This window comes from Osmerus mordax, chromosome 16 (genome assembly GCF_038355195.1).
Source record: "Osmerus mordax isolate fOsmMor3 chromosome 16, fOsmMor3.pri, whole genome shotgun sequence".
Taxonomy (NCBI): Eukaryota; Metazoa; Chordata; class Actinopteri; order Osmeriformes; family Osmeridae; genus Osmerus; species Osmerus mordax.
In genome coordinates, this window is record NC_090065.1 from 9,876,055 (window position 1) to 9,895,827 (window position 19,773).

General features: G+C 47.6%; 1 protein-coding gene across 1 annotated transcript; it reads left to right on the forward strand.

Moving 5' to 3' along the window:
• Positions 1-701: 701 nt before the first annotated feature.
• On the forward strand, positions 702-19,728 carry LOC136958668 (brefeldin A-inhibited guanine nucleotide-exchange protein 1-like). Its single transcript, XM_067252728.1, has 39 exons — positions 702-925; positions 2,634-2,664; positions 3,893-4,049; positions 4,145-4,291; positions 4,459-4,638; positions 5,837-6,107; positions 6,285-6,401; positions 6,554-6,735; positions 6,879-7,012; positions 7,157-7,391; positions 7,570-7,669; positions 7,945-8,084; positions 8,360-8,468; positions 9,314-9,515; positions 9,693-9,804; positions 10,050-10,255; positions 10,549-10,633; positions 10,745-10,910; positions 11,214-11,365; positions 11,560-11,688; positions 11,845-12,003; positions 12,181-12,334; positions 12,441-12,528; positions 12,680-12,720; positions 12,897-13,066; positions 13,402-13,553; positions 13,665-13,837; positions 14,072-14,232; positions 14,716-14,846; positions 15,605-15,734; positions 15,877-16,012; positions 16,151-16,289; positions 16,416-16,473; positions 16,627-16,786; positions 17,060-17,199; positions 17,306-17,474; positions 17,734-17,872; positions 17,978-18,095; positions 18,322-19,728. The coding sequence occupies exons 1-39, from the start codon at positions 805-807 to the stop codon at positions 18,487-18,489; spliced, it is 5,562 nt and encodes a 1,853-aa protein (XP_067108829.1). The 5' UTR covers positions 702-804; the 3' UTR covers positions 18,490-19,728.
• The last annotated feature ends 45 nt before the right edge of the window (positions 19,729-19,773 follow it).

Genomic DNA, 19,773 nt, shown 5'->3' on the forward strand with positions numbered 1-19,773 from the left:
AAACTTAAGAAAGCCAGTCAAGCCCCTTTTACTTAGCATGATTCAAAGCATTATATATATAAATAAATAATTAATGCATGTGCCTTTGGATGAATGAGTATTCATTAGTTGGGACTTGAGGGTTTAGGTTGGCTGAGGGACAGTTCTGTTGGCATATGTGAAGCCCTCTGTGACGTGTTAAAAAGGGCCATACAAATAAATGCTGATTTGATTGAATTAATATTGTGAGCTGAATAGAAGATGTTTCTTCAAATATCTTTAATGTGTTGTGCCACTGGACGACCACAAGGGGATAGAGTTAAAAAAAAAAAAAGAATACAATCAATCAATACAAGTAATTATTTTTCATACTGCACCTTTTTCGTGTAAACAAATAGACTTACAGCTTATACAGGCTGTATATAACAGCCTATACTAAAATAGATAGCACTACTTAGGGTCTACGTTTCACACCAGTTTTCTATGTTTTGAATTTGGTTGATGTCACCAGTTTTGTTTCGACAAATAATATAAATAAACTGTGTTATAATGCAAAGGTAAGGTATTTTATTTACACTGCACATTTATGATAGTCATGTCTATTTTTTTTTTTTGCGTTACAATGCAGACGTAAGCAACGGAATGACGTTGTTTCCTTCCAACATGGCGCTGACAGGTTACTAACAGAAAACGGTGGGATTTCCTTTTTAATAAAGGATATTTATATGTTTCGTGACAGTACATGATTACCAGACTTTGCCGTATAGAAAACAAAGACCCATTTCTGTCCGCGGGACAGCACCATCTATACGTTTTCCTCACGTCATGTATGAGAGTAAAACGAAAAACATGTTTCTAACCCGAGCACTGGAGAAGATTTTAGCCGATAAGGAGGTGAAAAAAGCTCACCATTCCCAGTTGCGCAAAGCCTGTGAGGTGGCATTAGGTGAGTAGCCTATGTTACGACAATGTTTCACTACAATTTGTCAATTGTTTTGTTAACGTCGTGCTGCAGCCCAATACATTAGAGCTTTAAGAACAGCAGCAACACTGTTGCGAAAATGATGATGGAAACGCAGTGTCATAACATAAGTATCTAATAATATAGTTAATATTTGCGTTTAGGGTTATTATGCTAATTCTGTTCTTAAGCCTGAACGATTTCCTACCAAATTACGCGTATACAGTTAGCTGGTAGGGTCCTAAATAAAAGTAGCTAGTGCGGGAGGTTGCAGGTATTGGGAGGGGTCCCTCTGTTTTGATCCTACCAGCATCCCGTGATGGCACGGTGCCTCCAAAGCTGAAACACAGGCTACTAAGCTGAGTCGAATAGTGAAATGACTGAATGTTTTTTGAAAGTAGGCTACATTGCTGTTTTTGTCAAAATCCGTCCGAATCCTTTTGTAGGAACAAGTTGAATGCAGCTGTTTACAGGACTGATATACCCCAGTCTTGCCATAGCAAAAATGATAAATAACATTAGTGAAATAGGCTACTTGCGGACCTACAGTCTGTATGTCTCTGATGCTACTTGAGGATGAGCTAATCTAGAAGTGTACCTCAAGACATGTTAACTTGAACTGCTACATTACAATAGTCATAGCAGAGACTTTACTATGGAACTCAAGATATGTTTTACATAATGTATAATATAAAACTAATATTTCGGTGATAATTTTAATCTGACCCATAGTCAATGTTGCCGTTTACTGTTTACAGATGCCTTAACAGGAGACAAGCCATTCATGGGGGAAGTTTCCGTATCAGATAATTGGGAGAACTGTATCTCATATTATTCAATTGCTTTTTCAAGACCAGAAATTCACGTATGAATAATGTAAAATGTTCAATATAGTTCCAGTTATACATGTATCATCATTCACCTGCAAATAAAGTAACAACTACATGACACTCTATTATCCTAAAGCCTGAAATCTAATGCATGTTGAAACCAAGCAAACAGAATAAATCCAACCTTAGGAGAGAAAAGCTTCACAGAGTTGTGATTGAACTGCGTTGCTCCACCAGTGGAAAACTGAGATTGAATCAAAAATAGTGATAGTATTTGAGTGTAGGTGACATGGCTTTTGCTGTGTTTACGGACAATACTAAGCCTTCTCCTGCAGGGCTATGCATTGGCAAATCTAATTTCTGAATAGGCATTGTTGCCAGTTGATTGATTAGAGATGTATTAAACTTGAACAAAGACTCTTCTGTTCTCACCCACAGCCCTTTAGTTTCAGAAGCATTCTAGAACCCAGCTTTGTGGTACCCACTTCATTAACCTGCCTTACTTATGGCATAAAGGCGTCTTTCTTAGAGAGAGTGGCAGGACCCCCATTTCATCTTTATGGTCTAATTGATTGTGCATCTCTGTCCCTGTTGAAGGGAAGGGACACATCACACATGTCACATGTTGAATGTCATAAAGACCATACACATATGCATACAGGCCAGGGTTGTACTCTGTCTGGTGATGTTTGGCCCTGGATAATTTGCTGAAGAGGAGCAGATCAATATCAAAATATTTTTTATTGCACTTTCTTTCAAGGCCTGAACACTTACTTATATTTTAGCAAAAGTAAATGTTTTTTTTTGTGTGTGTGCAAAATGTTGACCATTTATTGCATTGATTGATGTTTTCCTTTTTTCAGAGGAAATTAAAGAAGAAGCTAAGAAATTGAGGTTGGTATATATATGGTATATTTGTGTGTGTGTGTGTGTGCGTGAGAGAGAGGGAGAGGGAGAGGGAGAGAGAGAGAGAGATACAGACAGGTAGACAGACAGATAAAAGAAGGAGTAAAAGGGAAGAAAGAGGAGTATCGGGTGTGTGAGACAAAAGCGAGCTCAGTTGTGAGTTGCCTTTCAGTGTGTTGGAGTAGTCTGGCTTCAGTAAGTTACTATATCAGTCGAGAGCCCCGAGGCTAACACACTGCCTTCACTGCCTCACACTGAGAGAGAATGAATGTGCACATTCGTGTGTGGTGTGTATGCTATGCCATGGTGTCCTTGTCTGTTTAGATGCCTGCTTCCCCAGACCTCGTTCCTCTCACCACAGCGTTGTCCTCTGCTACATCGTCGCTTGTTCCACTGATACTCCGCTGATCAGTGCTGCTTAGTGACCCGTAGAGCTCTAGCCTTGTGAAAGAAAAATATTCTCACTGAAACACCTGTGCCCTAATCGATCCTCACACCAAGCCAAGGGAAGTGCGGTGAATCAGCATTACTCTGAAGTGACAGGAGCTAGGAGTTAGCTTCCTCGAGCTAATGAACAGTGTTTGTGACAACGCCCACCGTGGAGACCAGCACTGCCAGTCTGACAGCCATTAGACCTCTCCACACGCTCACAGCTCCACAAAACCAAACCGGAACTCAACTGTCAATATTTTGTAACCATGGTTCACATACTAGCGTTTACAGTGGAACTTGTAGGGTTAGGGAAAGGGAGAGTCCACTCCAGATACCAAATTATTTTAGATAATAAAAAAATCTGGGCTTGTGTCATTTAGATTAGTCTATATCCCATACTATTTATGATTATTATGAAGTGGAGTTAGTTAGTAAGAAACAGACTTATAACCAGGAGGTCCCCGGTTCAAATCCCATCTCCGCCACTGACTCATTGTGTAACCCTGAACAAGTCACTTAACCTCCTTGTGCTCCGTCTTTCGGATGAGACGTAGTTGTAAGTGACTGCAGCTGATGCATAGTTCACACACCCTAGTCTCCTTGGATAAAGGTGTCTGCTAAATAAATACATAATAATAATAGTTATTAAGTATGATTTTAAGTAGTTTGCTAAGGGAACAAACACGTCACATGAACTGTCTGAATCCCTGTGACGTGTTGTTTTGTGCTTTCCAGAACAAGCCCTTTAACCATGAACTCTTCCCTCCTCATGTCCCCCCCTCAGCCCCCCGCCTGGAGACAACCAGGCAGACTCTAGTGCTCTCCCACCCGTTAAATCCAAGGAAAACTTTATCGAAGCCGACAAATACTTCCTGCCGTTCGAGCTCGCCTGCCAGTCCAAATGCCCACGAATCGTCATCACGTCTCTGGATTGTTTACAGGTCAGTGAGCGTGTCCACTTCCTGTACCGGGACAAGCACCTCTACAATGTCGATGGGCCCGGTCTTGGGCGTAACGGTCATCTTTCTTCCCCCAGAAACTCATAGCCTATGGCCACCTCACGGGGAACGCCCCCGACAACACCACGCCAGGGAAGAGATTGATAGACAGAATCATTGAGACGATATGCGGCTGCTTTCAAGGCCCCCAGACCGACGAGGGCGTCCAGCTGCAGATCATAAAGGTACGCGGTCGCATCCGACGACCGATCCAGTCGCTTTACAGCCGCGGTAGACCTTGGGAATATACGAGCGGGTCCAAATAAGAGATGACGGCTCGGGGGGGACCCTCCGTATGTGCCCGTCACAGCATTGTCACGCGCTCACCCCTGTGGCTCCCTCCCCCCTGCAGGCCCTGTTGACGGCGGTGACCTCCCAGCACATAGAGATCCACGAGGGCACCGTGCTGCAGCCCGTCAGGACCTGCTACAACATCTACCTGGCCAGCAAGAACCTGATCAACCAGACCACGGCCAAGGCCACGCTCACCCAGATGCTCAACGTCATCTTTGCTCGCATGGAGAACCAGGCCGTAAGCCCCTCCTCCGCCCTCTCTCCAAAGACGCCATCGGCCGGGTTTACTCAGGGTTCATAGCCGTCCAGTATAGGGAGGATCGGCATCTTGCTATTCCTAAAATAGCGTTCCCATGCATTGTTCTGTTGGGCTTCAAGTAATGTTGGGGAGGAAGCTAAAGGCCAGATTTTCATCTGTTTTGCTCAATAACAGCAGGGAGCAGCCCTTAGCGATGTGAGTTTTAAAGTCCATTATTCTAACTTTCCACCGGTATCCAGCAGTCAAATCACAGGATAACTGTGTCTCAGTCATCCAGAAAGAGAATGCGTCAGGTAAAGCGGGCTACAGGATACGGAGTGCTTGTTATTTGGAAATGGCTGATGTGTGAACAGTCCCTCTGTCAGACATGTGCATCTTGGCATGGCCCCTAACCCCTGCTGTGTCTGCCGACTGAGGGCTGGTTTGGAGTGACAGCTCCTCCGCTGGCTCGGCTGGTTTATGAGAGTTGATATGTCGATCCTCAAAGCAAACTTAAAGAGACAGTTCACTCTCGAACCTATGTTGAGTTTGTCGAATGCTTTCAGACGTCGAGGGAAGTGTCGTCCTGTCGTATATTTAAGCCCCCAAAGAATGGAAAAGCACCGTCTAGTTTTCCTGTTATTTTTATTTTTTTTCTCAGGTTTGAAGCATGGTTGCTTGACATAGATCTTTGGTTTTGGAGTGAACAGTCGATTTAACTTTAGCTCTTTGCATTGTGGAAGACTGTGAAACTGTAAGTTTTTTTACAATGGATAGTGCTGCACTATTACCAGTTCATGAGCTTAACAGCTATTTTAGTTTCTTTAAATGGGTATCATTTACCTAACCTTCCATATTTACACAAACATACAATGTTGTTAATACATAAATTACTCCATGGTATGGCATTAGAGGTCTGAATAATTATTGTACTATTTTTCTACTAAAAGACATGAATATGTTTTATCTACATAATGATGCCCATTGCTGGATTGCTGGTATGCTTGGCTGTACAATGCATGGGAGACAGTTTGATCTGCCTTGTTTTGAGATTTATATTTCCAAGTGGCCTTGCCTAACACTGTGTGTGCGTGTGTGTGCGTGTGTGTGCGTGTGTGTGTGCGTGTGTGTGTGCGCGTGTGTGTGCGTGTGGGCGTGCGTGCGTGCGTGTGTGTGCATGTGCTGTTTCCCTCCCCAGCTCCAGGAGGCCAAGCAGATGGAGAAAGATCGTCTGAGGCAGCAGCAGCAGCAGCAGCAGCAGTCTCCAGGCAGCCACCAGGACCCCTCTGTCTCCCCGCAGCCACAGCACACCGCCCTCACCCCGACCCCCACCGCCACCCCTCCTGAGGAGGCCAGCCAGGTGCCTGAGCAGAACCTTCCAGAGGACCCGGAGCCAGAGAACGGCTCCGTGTTCTGCAGAGTGGAGAACGAGGAGACAGAGGCTGACCAGGCCACGGCTGCTGCACAGTGTAAGCCCCTCCCCCTCCCCAAGCCCCTCCCCTCCCCAAGCCCCTCCCCCCCTGCCCCCCCAGCCCTAGCCCCAGAGTGGAGGGGGACTCACCTACACGGCTACCTGACGGCGTGAAACTTGCTACTCCTAATGTCGAGGCACACACGGCAAAGTAACCGTTGACCTCCCTTCCCAGGTTGTATGAGGCAAGAGGCTTCGGGAGAGGGCGAGGAAGACACGGTCAACTACGAGGAGCAGGCTCAGGAGATAGTCCAGAACATTCTCCAGGAGGTGGTCAACACGGTGGTCGGAGGTAATGGGATGTGTAGTTTACAGATGTTTGATGTGGAGCATCTCTACCTAATTCCCCCTCCCCTACTCTTTGGGTGCTTGCCTATCTATACAGTATGTGTGTTCCTGTGTGAATCAGTATTATGAAGTATACATGTTGTGTGTGTGTTTTAGATTGTAGAGAGACCAGCAGCACCAGTGAGTGTGTAGAAGAGCTCCCTGCAGAGGAGGAGGCAGGCCTGGGCAGCGACACTGACAACATCCACGCCAACGGCATCCCTGGCACCCCCATATCTGCAGGCTTCACCCCCTCCCTGACAGACGACAGGCTCTCTGTCTCCTCTAACGACACGCAGGTAACTCGCCCCCCCCCCCCCGATGGCATCGTCAGCACCGCGCCTCAAATGCTCAACTGCTAAAATCCCAGATCTTGGCGATTTAAGGGAAATGCTATACTTCAGTGTCTGAGATCTTATGTTCTTCGGTCCTTCTGTCCCAGGAGTCTGGGGGGACAAGTGGCTCCTCCCCTGTCGCTAAGTTCTCCCACATCCTCCAGAAGGACGCCTTCCTGGTGTTCCGCTCCCTCTGCAAACTCTCCATGAAGCCCCTTTCTGATGGACCCCCAGATCCCAAGTAAGAGATTTCACTTTACAAACTCAACTGGGTTTTGGACCGTATTTACCTTAGCGTAATCACTGGATCAAGTAGGACTGTCCACTTATAATGTGTGTTTGTGTGTGTGTCTGTGTGTGTGTGTGTGTCCTTCTGTCTTCCCAGGTCCCACGAGCTGCGTTCCAAGGTGCTGTCCCTGCAGCTGCTGATGTCCATCCTGCAGAACGCCGGGCCCATCTTCAAGACCAACGAGATGTTCATCAACGCCATCAAGCAGTACCTGTGTGTGGCGCTGTCCAAGAACGGGGTCTCCTCCGTGCCGGAGGTCTTTGAGCTCTCCCTCTCCATCTTCCTCACCCTGCTGTCTCACTTCAAGACACACCTCAAGATGCAGATTGAGGTACGGTTCGGTATATTTATTAATAATCAGAAATTTGACCATTGATGCTTTTTAAATACAATCAACCAACAAAACTGAGCCTGAGATTTGAAATGTATATTAAATACTAATATCTAGTGAAATCGGTTATCATTTGTTATCGGAGCACTACAAGGGAGCACATTCTCTTTCCTCTCAGGTGTTTTTCAAAGAGATTTTCCTCTACATCTTGGAGACGTCCACAAGTTCCTTCGACCACAAGTGGATGGTCATTCAGAGCCTGACCCGGATATGTGCAGGTACTGTAGTTTGCATCGGGAGGTGCAGAGCTTTAGTCAAAACATTTATAAAATATACCACATCAGTTATTCATTTTGTTGATGGCATTATTGAGTTGATTGCTTTGTATTTTTAACATATAGTGCATAATGTTCAATTCCATTCATGAAACAAACGGTTGTCTTAGCTGGAAGCTAGTATTTTTATATTGTGTGTATAGATATCAGTCTATCCCTAACCCTGCCCTCCACAAGCTGCAGGCGTCTACAGCCTTGTCACTCTCTCCTCACCACAGATGCCCAGAGTGTGGTCGATATCTATGTCAACTACGACTGTGACCTGAACGCTGCTAACATCTTTGAGAGGCTCGTCAACGACCTGTCCAAGATCGCCCAGGGCCGGGCCGGCCACGAGCTGGGCACCACGCCCGCTCAGGTGACCCAGACAAGCACCCAAGGCTCCCTGCTCACCCTGTCCCCCTCCACCCCATGGAGTCCACTTTTGCCGTCCATAAATGCGGTTCATCGTACCGCGGCCCAGACAGAGACAATCCACGCTGTCCAGTCACGTTCTAGCAACCTGATCTCATGTTGACCAAACAGATGGATTAACGCCCGCAACTCACTGTTCACCCTTTTTGTTAGTTTAGTGCTTTGATTAGCGTGGGCCCTGCTAAGCGATAACAACCGTGACTGTGTGTTGCTTTGTAGGAGCTGAGCTTGAGAAAGAAGGGTCTGGAGTGTCTAGTATCCATCCTCAAGTGTATGGTGGAGTGGAGCAAGGACCAGTACGTCAACCCCAACTCTCAGACCAGCCTGGGTAAGTCGTCCACCTCAGACCTGGGATGTGTTCCCGTAACCTAAACATGACACACGGTCTGCTTTTAGACGTGGGGCCACTGGCTCTCCATAGAAACATACAGCTAGCTATCTGCTATCACAAACACTGAAGTGGGGGGATGGGGAACTTGGAAGTGTATGTGTGTGTGGGGGGGGGAGGGGTTCTGCTGGTGAATCAGAGGCAGAGGGGTTGTAAAGCTCTTCTGAGGCTTCATTGTCAGTGTGAGGCAGTGAAGGCAGTGTGTTAGCCTCGGGGCTCTCGACTGATATAGTAACTTACTGAAGCCAGACTACTCCAACACACTGAAAGGCAACTCACAACTGAGCTCGCTTTTGTCTCACACACCCGATACTCCTCTTTCTTCCCTTTGTCTCACTCCTTCTTTTATCTGTCTGTCTGTCTGTCTGTCTGTCTGCCTGTCTGTATCTCTCTCTCTCTCTCAAACTTTCTAATTCTCTCTCCACTTTCTACCATGGGTTTCATGAGAGCATTTAGTGACATGTCAGAGACTGTTACTGGTGATCATTTTCCCTGATTGTTTTCCAGTTAAATAGCAGCATGATATGTGCAACACTGTAGTCTACTAGCATTGGGTGAGAATTGTGGAGCACCTATGTGGAGCACCTTCTTCCTAGGCTAGATAGAGACAGCACAGAAGTGCCTGAAAGACCAGCATTGGACTTCCAGACTCCCAGTATCTACAAATAGCACTTGACCCAGGTGTGGTCCCTTTAACCCCAACAGGATTCCCATGTCGCTCCATTGTTTTACGGGTTGATGCTTATTATTATGGGATGTCTCCCTTGTCTTGCGTCCGTCTCCAGGCCAGGAGAAGCCTGTGGAGCAGGAGCCTAGTGAACCCAAAGCCCCAGAGAGCATCAACCGCTACGGCAGCCTCAACTCCCTGGACTCCACCTCCTCCTCCGGCATTGGCAGCTACTCCACGCTCATGTCCGGCACCGACAACCCTGAGCAGTTTGAGGTGCTCAAGCAGCAGAAGGAGATCATCGAGCAGGGCATCGACCTGTAAGTCACCGGAGCGTCGGGAACGTCCGGCTAGCCCAGCCTCCTTTTACTTGCATTTTCGATCATTTCCCGGGTGCTTCCGAACGGGATTGGCTGTCGAGCGTGAGATTGAGTGTGGTGTCGTCGCCCTGTCGTCGCTTACACGACTCCACACCTCTCTTCTCTTCTTCTGTGTAGCTTCAACAAGAAGCCAAAGAGGGGGATCCAATACCTGCAGGAGCAAGGCATGCTGGGAACGACGCCGGAGGACCTGGCTCAGTTCCTCCACCAGGAAGAAAGGCTGGACTCTGTAAGGACCTCCATCTGGGTGGTGGTTGAGTGGGGGGGCATTACAATAACACAAAGGAGGGAGATAAATGGTATCCATAAAATATATCACACTGTGTATAAAACTGACTGTACTCACAGTCAAACAGGGCAGCCAATAGCCAGAGCATTCTAATTGTGATACAGAATGACATATTCAACCAATGGGATTACAAACATCTTAACAGCAGCCGTGACCACCTGCTTGTGTCTCATGGTGTTTGTCAGACCCAAGTGGGGGAGTTCCTGGGGGACAACGAGCGCTTCAACAAGGAGGTGATGTACGCCTACGTGGACCAGATGGACTTCCAGGGGAAGGACTTTGTCTCTGCACTGCGCATCTTCCTGGAGGGCTTCCGTCTCCCAGGAGAGGCCCAGAAGATCGACAGGCTCATGGAGAAGTTTGCTGCCAGATACCTGGAGTGTAACCAAGGGTGAGTCTTTGGGGATCGCTGGCTGGGTGGCTGGGTGGCTGGCTGGGTGGCTGGCTGGCTGGCTGACTGGCCATCTCATCTCAGTAGTCTGTCTTGTCTTGTGGCTATTAATAAGTGGTGGATAGGGACTTTTCTTTACTGTGCTTCGACTATGCTTTTCCACATTGTATATGATAATCATCCAGGCTCCTCTGCAGTGATTAGACTCGTAGAATCTGCTCAGCTGAATTCCAGGATATACGAGTACCGGTTGTTAACATCTGTTTCCCTTGTCCATGTTTCTACCCATTCAGACAAACCTTGTTTGCGAGCGCAGACACGGCCTACGTCCTGGCGTACTCCATCATCATGTTGACCACGGACCTCCACAGCCCCCAGGTACGGCAGGCCTTTTCATACGCTTCACTCATCTTCCCCAGGGACCGTCTTGAAGATCATTTGAAATCTCCAAATGTCACATGTTTTTTTTTTTCTCCTTCCATGTCACAGGTGAAAAACAAGATGACGAAGGAGCAGTACATCAAGATGAACCGCGGGATCAACGACAGCAAGGACCTGCCTGAGGAGTACCTGTCGGCCATCTACGACGAGATAGCGGGGAAGAAGATCGCCATGAAGGAAACGAAGGAACTGACCCTCAAATCAAGCAAACATAGTGAGTGTCCGTCCTGTTGTTGTTCTTTCTCCCTGTCCTGCGTGTTTCTAAATATGTTTGCACGTATGGCATGTCTATATGTCTGCAAATATACATGTTTGGAGTATGTCTTTTGTGTATGCAAGCGTGTATGTGTGTGTGTAGATCCATGTAAGTCCCACCTGTGTCTTTGTGTGCTATTGTGTGTATCTATCAAGCTGTTGTTTTGTGTGCCCTGTGCATGTATAGATATGTATATTCGGACCCTGTGTGTGTGTGTGTGTGTGTGTGTGTACATTTATCGGAGCCGTGTCCCCCCCACAGGCGTGGCCAGTGAGAAGCAGCGGCGGCTGCTCTACAACGTGGAGATGGAGCAGATGGCCAAGACGGCCAAGGCCCTGATGGAGGCGGTGAGCCACGTCCAGGCCCCCTTCACCTCCGCCACACACCTCGACCACGTCAGGCCCATGTTCAAGGTGACACGCGCACACGCTAAACACACACACACACACACCTCAGCCACGTTCAAGGTCGCACACGCGCATCTAGATCTCGTCTTTCGTTTCGGGGCCTTTTCTCAGTGTCTTTTGTATTTGGAGGCTTGTTATCGTCCTATTAACACGAGACAGCCTGATGATTGAAACGCTAACCCTGTCTGGACGGCGTGCAGCTGGCGTGGACGCCCTTCCTGGCAGCGTTCAGCGTGGGCCTGCAGGACTGTGACGACACCGAGGTGGCTTCCCTGTGTCTGGAGGGCATCCGCTGTGCCATCAGGATAGCCTGCATCTTCTCCATCCAGGTAGGCTCCTCCTCCTCCTCGGGCAGGGCTGGGGTGCCTGGCGCCCCCGACGACGTCCACAGCTCCTCCTACAGCTGCCTCTGTGGTCACGCCAGGTTGGCGTTGTGTCGTGTGAGGGACTGTTTAACCTGTGTGTGTGTGTGTGTGTGTGTGCAGCTGGAGCGGGACGCGTACGTCCAGGCCCTGGCCAGGTTCACCCTGCTCACCGCCAGCTCGGGCATCACGGAGATGAAGCAGAAGAACATCGACACCATCAAGACCCTCATCACCGTGGCCCACACCGACGGCAACTACCTGGGGCACTCCTGGCACGAGGTACTGTAGGGCCCGGAGGGTCGGGTTCAGACTTGACACTGGACAGACGAGGACACGCTACATTATTAACACCGATCAAATCCTCCCGCGACCGTAAGGGAGGTGCACGCGTATCACAGTGGGCGTTCATCGCCTGCGTGTTCTCACTGACCCTCTGACCCCTCCTTCCATGCCCAGATCCTGAAGTGTATCAGCCAGCTGGAGCTGGCCCAGCTGATTGGCACCGGGGTGAAGGCGCGGTACATCTCGGGCACGGGCACGGTGCGCGGCACCAAGGAGGGGCTCCTGGCCAGCCTGAGGGAGCAGAGCAGCGACGAGTACCTCGGCATCGGTCAGGCTGGACCTCTCCGCCTCAGACGAGGGTCACACGCTGGGTTTGATAGAGTTGAACAACCTACTGACCTTCTGTCTGCGTGTGTGTGTGTGTGTGTGTCTAGGTGGTAATGTGGACCGTAAGCAGATAGCCAGCATTCAGGAGTCTATCGGAGAGACCAGCTCCCAAAGTGTTGTGGTGGCTGTAGACAGGTACTTGTCATAACATTGATATTCATCCTTGAAGTGAAAGTATTCATTGCTGTTCGTGTTGTTTCCTCTTCTAAGTTGTACCGTTTCAATGTACTGAAGTGTAGTGTACCATGAATTGACTTTGACATAAATTGCCTGTGTATTTGTTCAGGATTTTTACAGGCTCCACCAGACTGGATGGCAACGCAGTAGGTATGTGTCTGTCGTCATGTTATCAAATGACTTTTAGATTTGCCATGATTAAAAGAGTAGTAAACCTAAGTTAAAGCCACTCACAATGAGTCCTCATTGTAGAATGATTTGATACAAATTTTTGAATGTATTTATGAATGTGAATATTAAAAGGCTTTTTGTCCTTCTGTCTTTAGTGGACTTTGTGCGCTGGCTGTGTGCCGTGTCCATGGACGAGCTGGCCTCCCCCACACACCCGCGCATGTTCAGCCTGCAGAAGATCGTGGAGATCTCCTACTACAACATGGGCCGCATCCGCCTGCAGTGGTCCAGGATCTGGGAGGTCATCGGGGACCATTTCAACAAGGTGCTGGACCCACTTCGGTCACTCATTTTCATTTATGTTAACCGTGTTTGTTTGTTATTTGGTCCTGGTAGTACCTTGATAGGAAACTATTGTGGGAATAGAAAGAAAATCAGAGCATTGTTGTGTTGTGGATCCGCCAACAGATTATGATCGTCCACTGATCCTAACTCTAAACTCGACACTTTTGACATGTCAGCACAGGTGATTTGATGAATGTCAAAGTGTTAGTGCCAGGTTCCTTACAAAGAAAGTATTGCCTGATATTCTATTGTTATGGTGCCATCCTAAGGTCTGACTGACTATGCTGAGAATACTTGTGTGTTTATGTGGTGCAGGTCGGATGCTACTCCAACGAGGATGTGGCTATCTTTGCAGTGGACTCCTTAAGGCAGCTATCCATGAAGTTCCTTGAGAAGGGAGAGCTGGCTAACTTCCGCTTCCAGAAGGACTTCCTGAGGCCTTTCGAACATATCATGAAAAAGAACAGGTCGGTTCCAATCGTTTTAGTTGTGAAGGTTTTTTTCTCTCTCTCTTTCTCATCATGTTTTTGAGTTTGAGCATTTGTAGATCGTATCTGACATACTGTGGTCTCTCCCAGGTCTCCCACCATCAGAGACATGGTGGTCAGGTGTATCGCCCAGATGGTCAACTCCCAGGCTGCCAACATCCGCTCTGGGTGGAAGAACATCTTCTCGGTGTTCCACCTGGCAGCGTCCGACCAGGACGAGAGCATCGTGGAGCTGGCCTTCCAGACCACCGGACACATCGTCAGTGAGTAGGGATTTATCATGGTTTTTTTGGAGGTTGGTTGTAGCTGCTCTTGCAGGTGAAGGGGTATTAAGGTGTTTTTTTCCACTCAGTTTCTATTGATAAATGCTATTTTGTTCCACGTCAGTTTCTTCACACAAAAAAAGTGATTCAAAGAACCTTTTCGGATGATCTAATACAGTATGTCATGGGTATGTTCTGTGAGGTCATGTTAGTCTGTGCTTTTCTCTCTCTCAGCGAATGTGTTTGAGAAGCATTTCCCGGCCACCATCGACTCCTTCCAGGATGCAGTCAAGTGTCTGTCAGAGTTTGCCTGCAACGCCTCCTTCCCCGACACCAGCATGGAGGCCATCCGCCTGATCCGCCACTGTGCCAAATACGTGTCTGAGAGGCCCCAGGTGAGTCCCCACACACACGAGGCCACAACTCACAACTCCAACCGTAACCTTTTGAGTTTGAAACCAGCAAGTATCGTGTGCCCATGTTGTCGTTTGGAATCAACAATCTGCCATGAATACCCTAGTTCTTTGATCAAAATACAGCACTCCCGCTGGGTTCAAATCGGATACAATTAAATTAACACTGTCCTGTGCAGATTTTTTTTTTTTTACTGTAAATAAAAGCATTACATTTTATTTGTTCGACTAATACGTTACAAAATCAAACTGGGGCAGTTGGTTACAGCACTCACCAATCCTCTTCTCGTCAACACCCACCCACCGCCCTCGTATAAACGCTGCACCACAAAAAAAACATGTTGTTCCACAAACGCTGCCGCTTTTCATCAAAGAGATACGGAACTTGGTTTCGGGGTAGCTTAAACAGATTGATGACTTAGTGTTTAACTCTTTGGTTTCCACCTCCTACATATCCCCGGGCAGGCCTTCAAGGACTACACCAGTGATGACATGAATGTAGCGCCCGAGGACCGGGTGTGGGTGCGAGGGTGGTTCCCCATCCTGTTTGAGCTCTCCTGCATCATCAACAGGTGCAAGCTGGACGTCAGGACCAGGTGAGAGCCCTGGGCCTTCTGATCACACCTGGTCTCATGTCCCCCACAGGGCCCTCGTCTAACCTCACACCCACTTGCTGGGACACTTCTGATCAAAATGTATACGATAACAAGGATATGTGGCCTGAATACTCTCCTGGCTTGAGGAAATCGGGATATCCTGAATGAAGCTATCTGCGTACCTAAAGAAAGACAGAGCCATTGTTGATGAGGGATTTTTCCCCTCTTTTATTACATGGTGTTGACGGTTGTATTCTCAAAGGCTCAAGACGCACTTGTTCCGGGAGTACAACGGTACTTAGGAACGGTTCGCTTGACCCGATGTTAGTTTCCTCAAGGATCACAATGACTCTTGCTTAGAGACTTGTTGCTCTTGTGGTTAGTGGTAACTGACTTAAATTTTTGTACTCACTGTGATATATTGTTTTTATTATTGTTGCTTGCTTTTTCCACAGGTACACTTGCACTTATAGCGGTTCATGTTGTTTAATTGTAACTTGTTTAACTACATGCTCTTATGGTTCTTCCCTTTGGCACTTATTTTGGTTGGTCACAATGTGTGCTTCATGTTTTGGCTACTCGCAATGTTTTGTGGCTATCTTGTTGTTATGATCAGTGACCTATGCACTTTGTAAAGCTCTCTCTTGGAAGTCGCTTTGGATAAAAGCGTCTGCTAAATGAATAAATGTAAATGTATTCTCTGGGTTGCTGTGGTAACTGATGAGTCATACCTGCTGACCATGTTTTTCTTCTCCCAGGGGCTTGACAGTTATGTTTGAGATTATGAAGACCTACGGACACACCTTTGAGAAGCACTGGTGGCAGGATCTGTTCCGGATCATCTTCAGGATCTTTGACAACATGAAGCTGCCTGAGCAACAAACTGAGGTACAACGCCCAGACTGCCTTTTTAGATTTAAATTCAATTGGGAATTAATAAACGGTAGTCGTTTTCGCTTGTTAGAGTCAGAACCAACATTCTGTTGACAGGAATCAATAACGATTCCTCTTGTTGTTTCCCCCGCCACAGAAAGCAGAATGGATGACGACCACCTGCAACCATGCACTTTACGCCATCTGTGATGTCTTCACCCAGTACTTTGAGTCTCTCAGTGACATTCTCCTAGAAGATATCCTCTCCCAGCTCTACTGGTGTGTGCAGCAAGGTGAGAGGACACTGCTTCCTTTTATCTACAGGTTCAAGTTCTATTGAGGCTTAGTTCATCAGAACGATATTTCTTTCTTCCTGTCTTTCTTCCTTTATCCCGTCACTTCCATTGTTACGGCCTTTGTTTTCTCTAAAGATAACGAGCAGCTGGCTCGCTCAGGGACCAACTGCCTGGAGAACGTGGTCATCTTAAATGGAGAGAAGTTCAGCCCAGAGATTTGGGACAAGACCTGCAACTGTATGCTGGACATTTTCAAGACCACCATCCCTCATGCGTAAGAGACGGTTCTTATTCTCCCAGTGGTCTGTCTCGGGATGGTAACCAAGGTCACAAAATATTTGAATATAAACAGCTCTGAACTGGTGTCGACAAGTCTGACCTGATTTCAACTGGTGTCTAGGTTGCTGGCATGGAGACCAACCGTGATCGAGGGAGAGCCCATGGTGCCCTTTGACTTGGTAAGACTGCTGTTCTCCTTTCCATCAATTGAGGTCCTTGTTTCTTGGATCAGTCCTAGAAAATATTTGTTGTGGTCGTACCGTTGATGTTGTCGCCTTATATAATAGTGAGGTGAGGATTATTACATACAAGCTCTTTTCTGTGTGTCTTAGGACTCCATTTCCCAGAAGTCTGTGGACATCCAAAGTCGGGCTGAGGATCAGCAGTCGGTGTGCAGCGGTGACAGGATCTCCCAGGACAACCAGAGACAGAGGACATACAGTGGCTCCTCGGGCACGTACGAAGACGGCCCCCGAGCCAGGACCCCGGCCAGTGAGTTTGGGGCGGAGGGGCACGTGACGTCGATCTCTTTTACGCGAGGGGCTTCTACAAAAAAAAAATACTCTTCAGCTCGACCTACCTTCCTTCTAGTTTTATCCGTCACACCTTTTTATCCGTCTCTCCCCTGCCCTTTCCCCCACATGTGCCTTCCTCCATCTCTTCCTCCCTGTCTCTCCATCCCTCTGCTGCCCCTTAAAACCTCTCCCCTTAAGGCCGTGCCTCATCGGTGCTGTGCGCGTGTGTGTGTTTTTGCTGTGGTTGCAGGGATCCAAGAGCAGCGGTTGTTCTCAGCCCTGCTCATCAAGTGTGTGGTGCAGCTGGAGCTGATCCAGACCATCGACAACATCGTCTTCTTCCCCGCCACCAGCAGGAAGGAGGACGCCGAGAACCTGGCTGCTGCTCAGGTAGGGGGAGTCTTGGTTCACCGTCAATCGCAATAGCCAGTACTCTCAAAGAACACTCCCCAGTCTTCCAACTTCAGGCCTCAACGGGGTGTGTGTGTCCCCACAGAGAGACGGTGTGGATGGGGACGTGCGGGCCGAGGGCCAGGACCAGGGCATGTACCGCTACCTGGCCTCCGAGCAGCTGTTCAAGCTGCTGGACTGTCTGCTGGAGTCCCACCGCTTCGCCAAGGCCTTCAACTCCAACAACGAGCAGAGGACCGTGCTGTGGAAGGCTGGTGGGTGGCAGGGCCGCGACTCTGTCCTGGCTGACGTCACATATCCCCTCGCTGGATAACAGCCCCTTTTTCCAGCAACTCGAAAAGCTAGTCTTCTGTAAAGAATAAAAGGATGTTCTCGATAAAAAAAAATATATATATATATGTTAAATGTAACTATCAACAGGTCAACCACAGAGCGAGCAAGTGTGAACATGGACCAAAGGCGTGCTTTCCTGTGCGTGTTTGTTTTTGGAATAGTTCTTCCTTTGTCTTCAAGGTTTCAAGGGGAAGTCAAAGCCCAACTTGTTGAAGCAGGAGACCACCAGTCTGGCCTGCAGCCTCCGCGTCCTCTTCCGTATGTACGCAGACGAGAGCCGCAGCGCTGCCTGGGAGCACGTGCAGAGGAGACTGCTCAAGTAAGGGTTGGGGTCATTTTCTGTGATGCATTCTGGCCAACGTGTGCATAGGTTCTAACCGGCCGTGCACAGCCGTATTAAGAGAATATCTTTCCTCCGCTGCAGTGTGTGTGGTGAGGCACTCGCCTACTTCCTGACTCTGACCTCAGAGAGCCACAGGGAGGCTTGGACCAACCTCCTCCTCCTCTTCCTCACCAAGGTGGTCAAGCTGGGCGACGACAGGGTAGGTCCATCGCTCAGTAAAGCTTACCCTTTGGACTGCATTCCCAAAGCACTTGCAGCCCCTCTCTCTACATGGCACACCAGCTCCACCCCAGATAGTTCCACGCAGCCATCCAACCCTGTTCTGTCCAGAAATATGCACCCCTTTACTCACCATACACGTGAACACTGCAGGAAGCTGCTGGAAAAAAAGATTGTGATTGTAATCTGCTCATTTCTTTGCACAGTTCAAAGCCCACGCGTCCAGATACTACCCCCTCCTCTGTGAGATCATGCAGTTTGACCTGATACCCGAGCTGCGAGCAGTGCTGCGCAAGTTCTTCCTTCGCATCGGGAACGCCTTTGATATCTCCCTGCTGCCCCCTGAGGAGACGATTGGCTCCGGTAGCCAGTGACAATAGTATTGGTGGAACCTCGACCAATCACAAAGGACCCAGGCTCTGCAGTGCCTCAGTGTAGAAGGGAGGGGGAGTGGGAGGGGGAGTGGATGAGGTCTCTCATATTTCCAGGCTTCTCCCTCAAACCTCAACCTACCAATGTGAACTCTGGCCTTCTGAGGGCATGGAGGTACTCTTGATGCCAGCAAGGGGCTCATTCAATCATTCAAAAATATTATGGAAGAATCATCAGGAGTCTATACAAGTGGAATATCAGATGGAATGTTTAATTGGGTAAATTGTCCCTTTATGGTGTTGGCTTGGAGATCGAGCACTCGAAAAAGGTACTGGAAACATTTCCCCATGACTCTGCTGGCTACAGACACATACACATACATGCACACTTACATCCACAGAGAAATACTGGTTGAATGAGATTAATGTTGAAGCCTGTGGCATTGACTAAAGCACTGAATAAAGAAATGGCTCTGCCTTCCTCGTAAAGCATAAACATACTCAATGAAATCATACTGAGGATTATTATAACAATGCAATTATAACGGTTGTTTTCACCTCTGCTTCAACACTTCAGTGGGTGCATTCCTTTTTGGGATCTTTTGGCCTTTTCAAGTAAGGAATGAAGTAGTTAAGAAAAAAAGGGATGTGAAACAAGCTTTCTTTTGCACAGCCAAGAGGTCTTGAAAGGACCTGCAGTCCTCAACTGATACTAGACAGAGCAACAGTAGCTTTGTGTTATTGTAAGATATTAACATCGGTCTTAAATGTTTGTCTTCTCAATACAAAACACTCACCATTTTCTAACCTTATTAACACTGACATTTCTCACCAAGGTTCACCATAGCTTTGATTAGTTTTTAGGTTTGCGATAATGACACTAATGTATGTAAGTGAGTCAACAATATTCCATTTTATATGTATAAAGTAGTGTTTTATTTAAATTATAACATTTTGATTTTGCCCGATTCCACTGAAAATGTCATTACCCTTTTCTTCCCAAATGTGACGCGATCATGCTGGATAAAGAGGTCTGATGTTTGACTAATAGTTGATGTTTTGGAAATGTAGGCCACATGATGTGTTTGATGAAATGTACTGTATGGAAGGGCAATGTCTGGGAAGAAGTGTCTTGGGAGGCTGGTTACATTGGGAAACAAGGTTTACATGATGTCACAAATGGTTGTTTCTTTTGTCACACAGTCATCTGGAACATTGTCATGAGTCAATAAAGATTTTGAATTATTTCATTGGTATGCAAACAGAGTGGTAACTCATTCCGGTCCT

What these genes read in the sequence shown, in the direction of transcription:
- LOC136958668 (XM_067252728.1), top strand. Translation starts at nt 805, where the DNA reads ATGTATGAGAGTAAAACGAAAAACATGTTTCTAACCCGAGCACTGGAG. An exon ending in TGGGGCACTCCTGGCACGAG is followed by an intron (nt 12,004 to 12,180) that starts GTACTGTAGGGC and finishes TTCCATGCCCAG; the next exon opens with ATCCTGAAGTGTATCAGCCA. An exon ending in AGAACCTGGCTGCTGCTCAG is followed by an intron (nt 17,200 to 17,305) that starts GTAGGGGGAGTC and finishes GTGTCCCCACAG; the next exon opens with AGAGACGGTGTGGATGGGGA.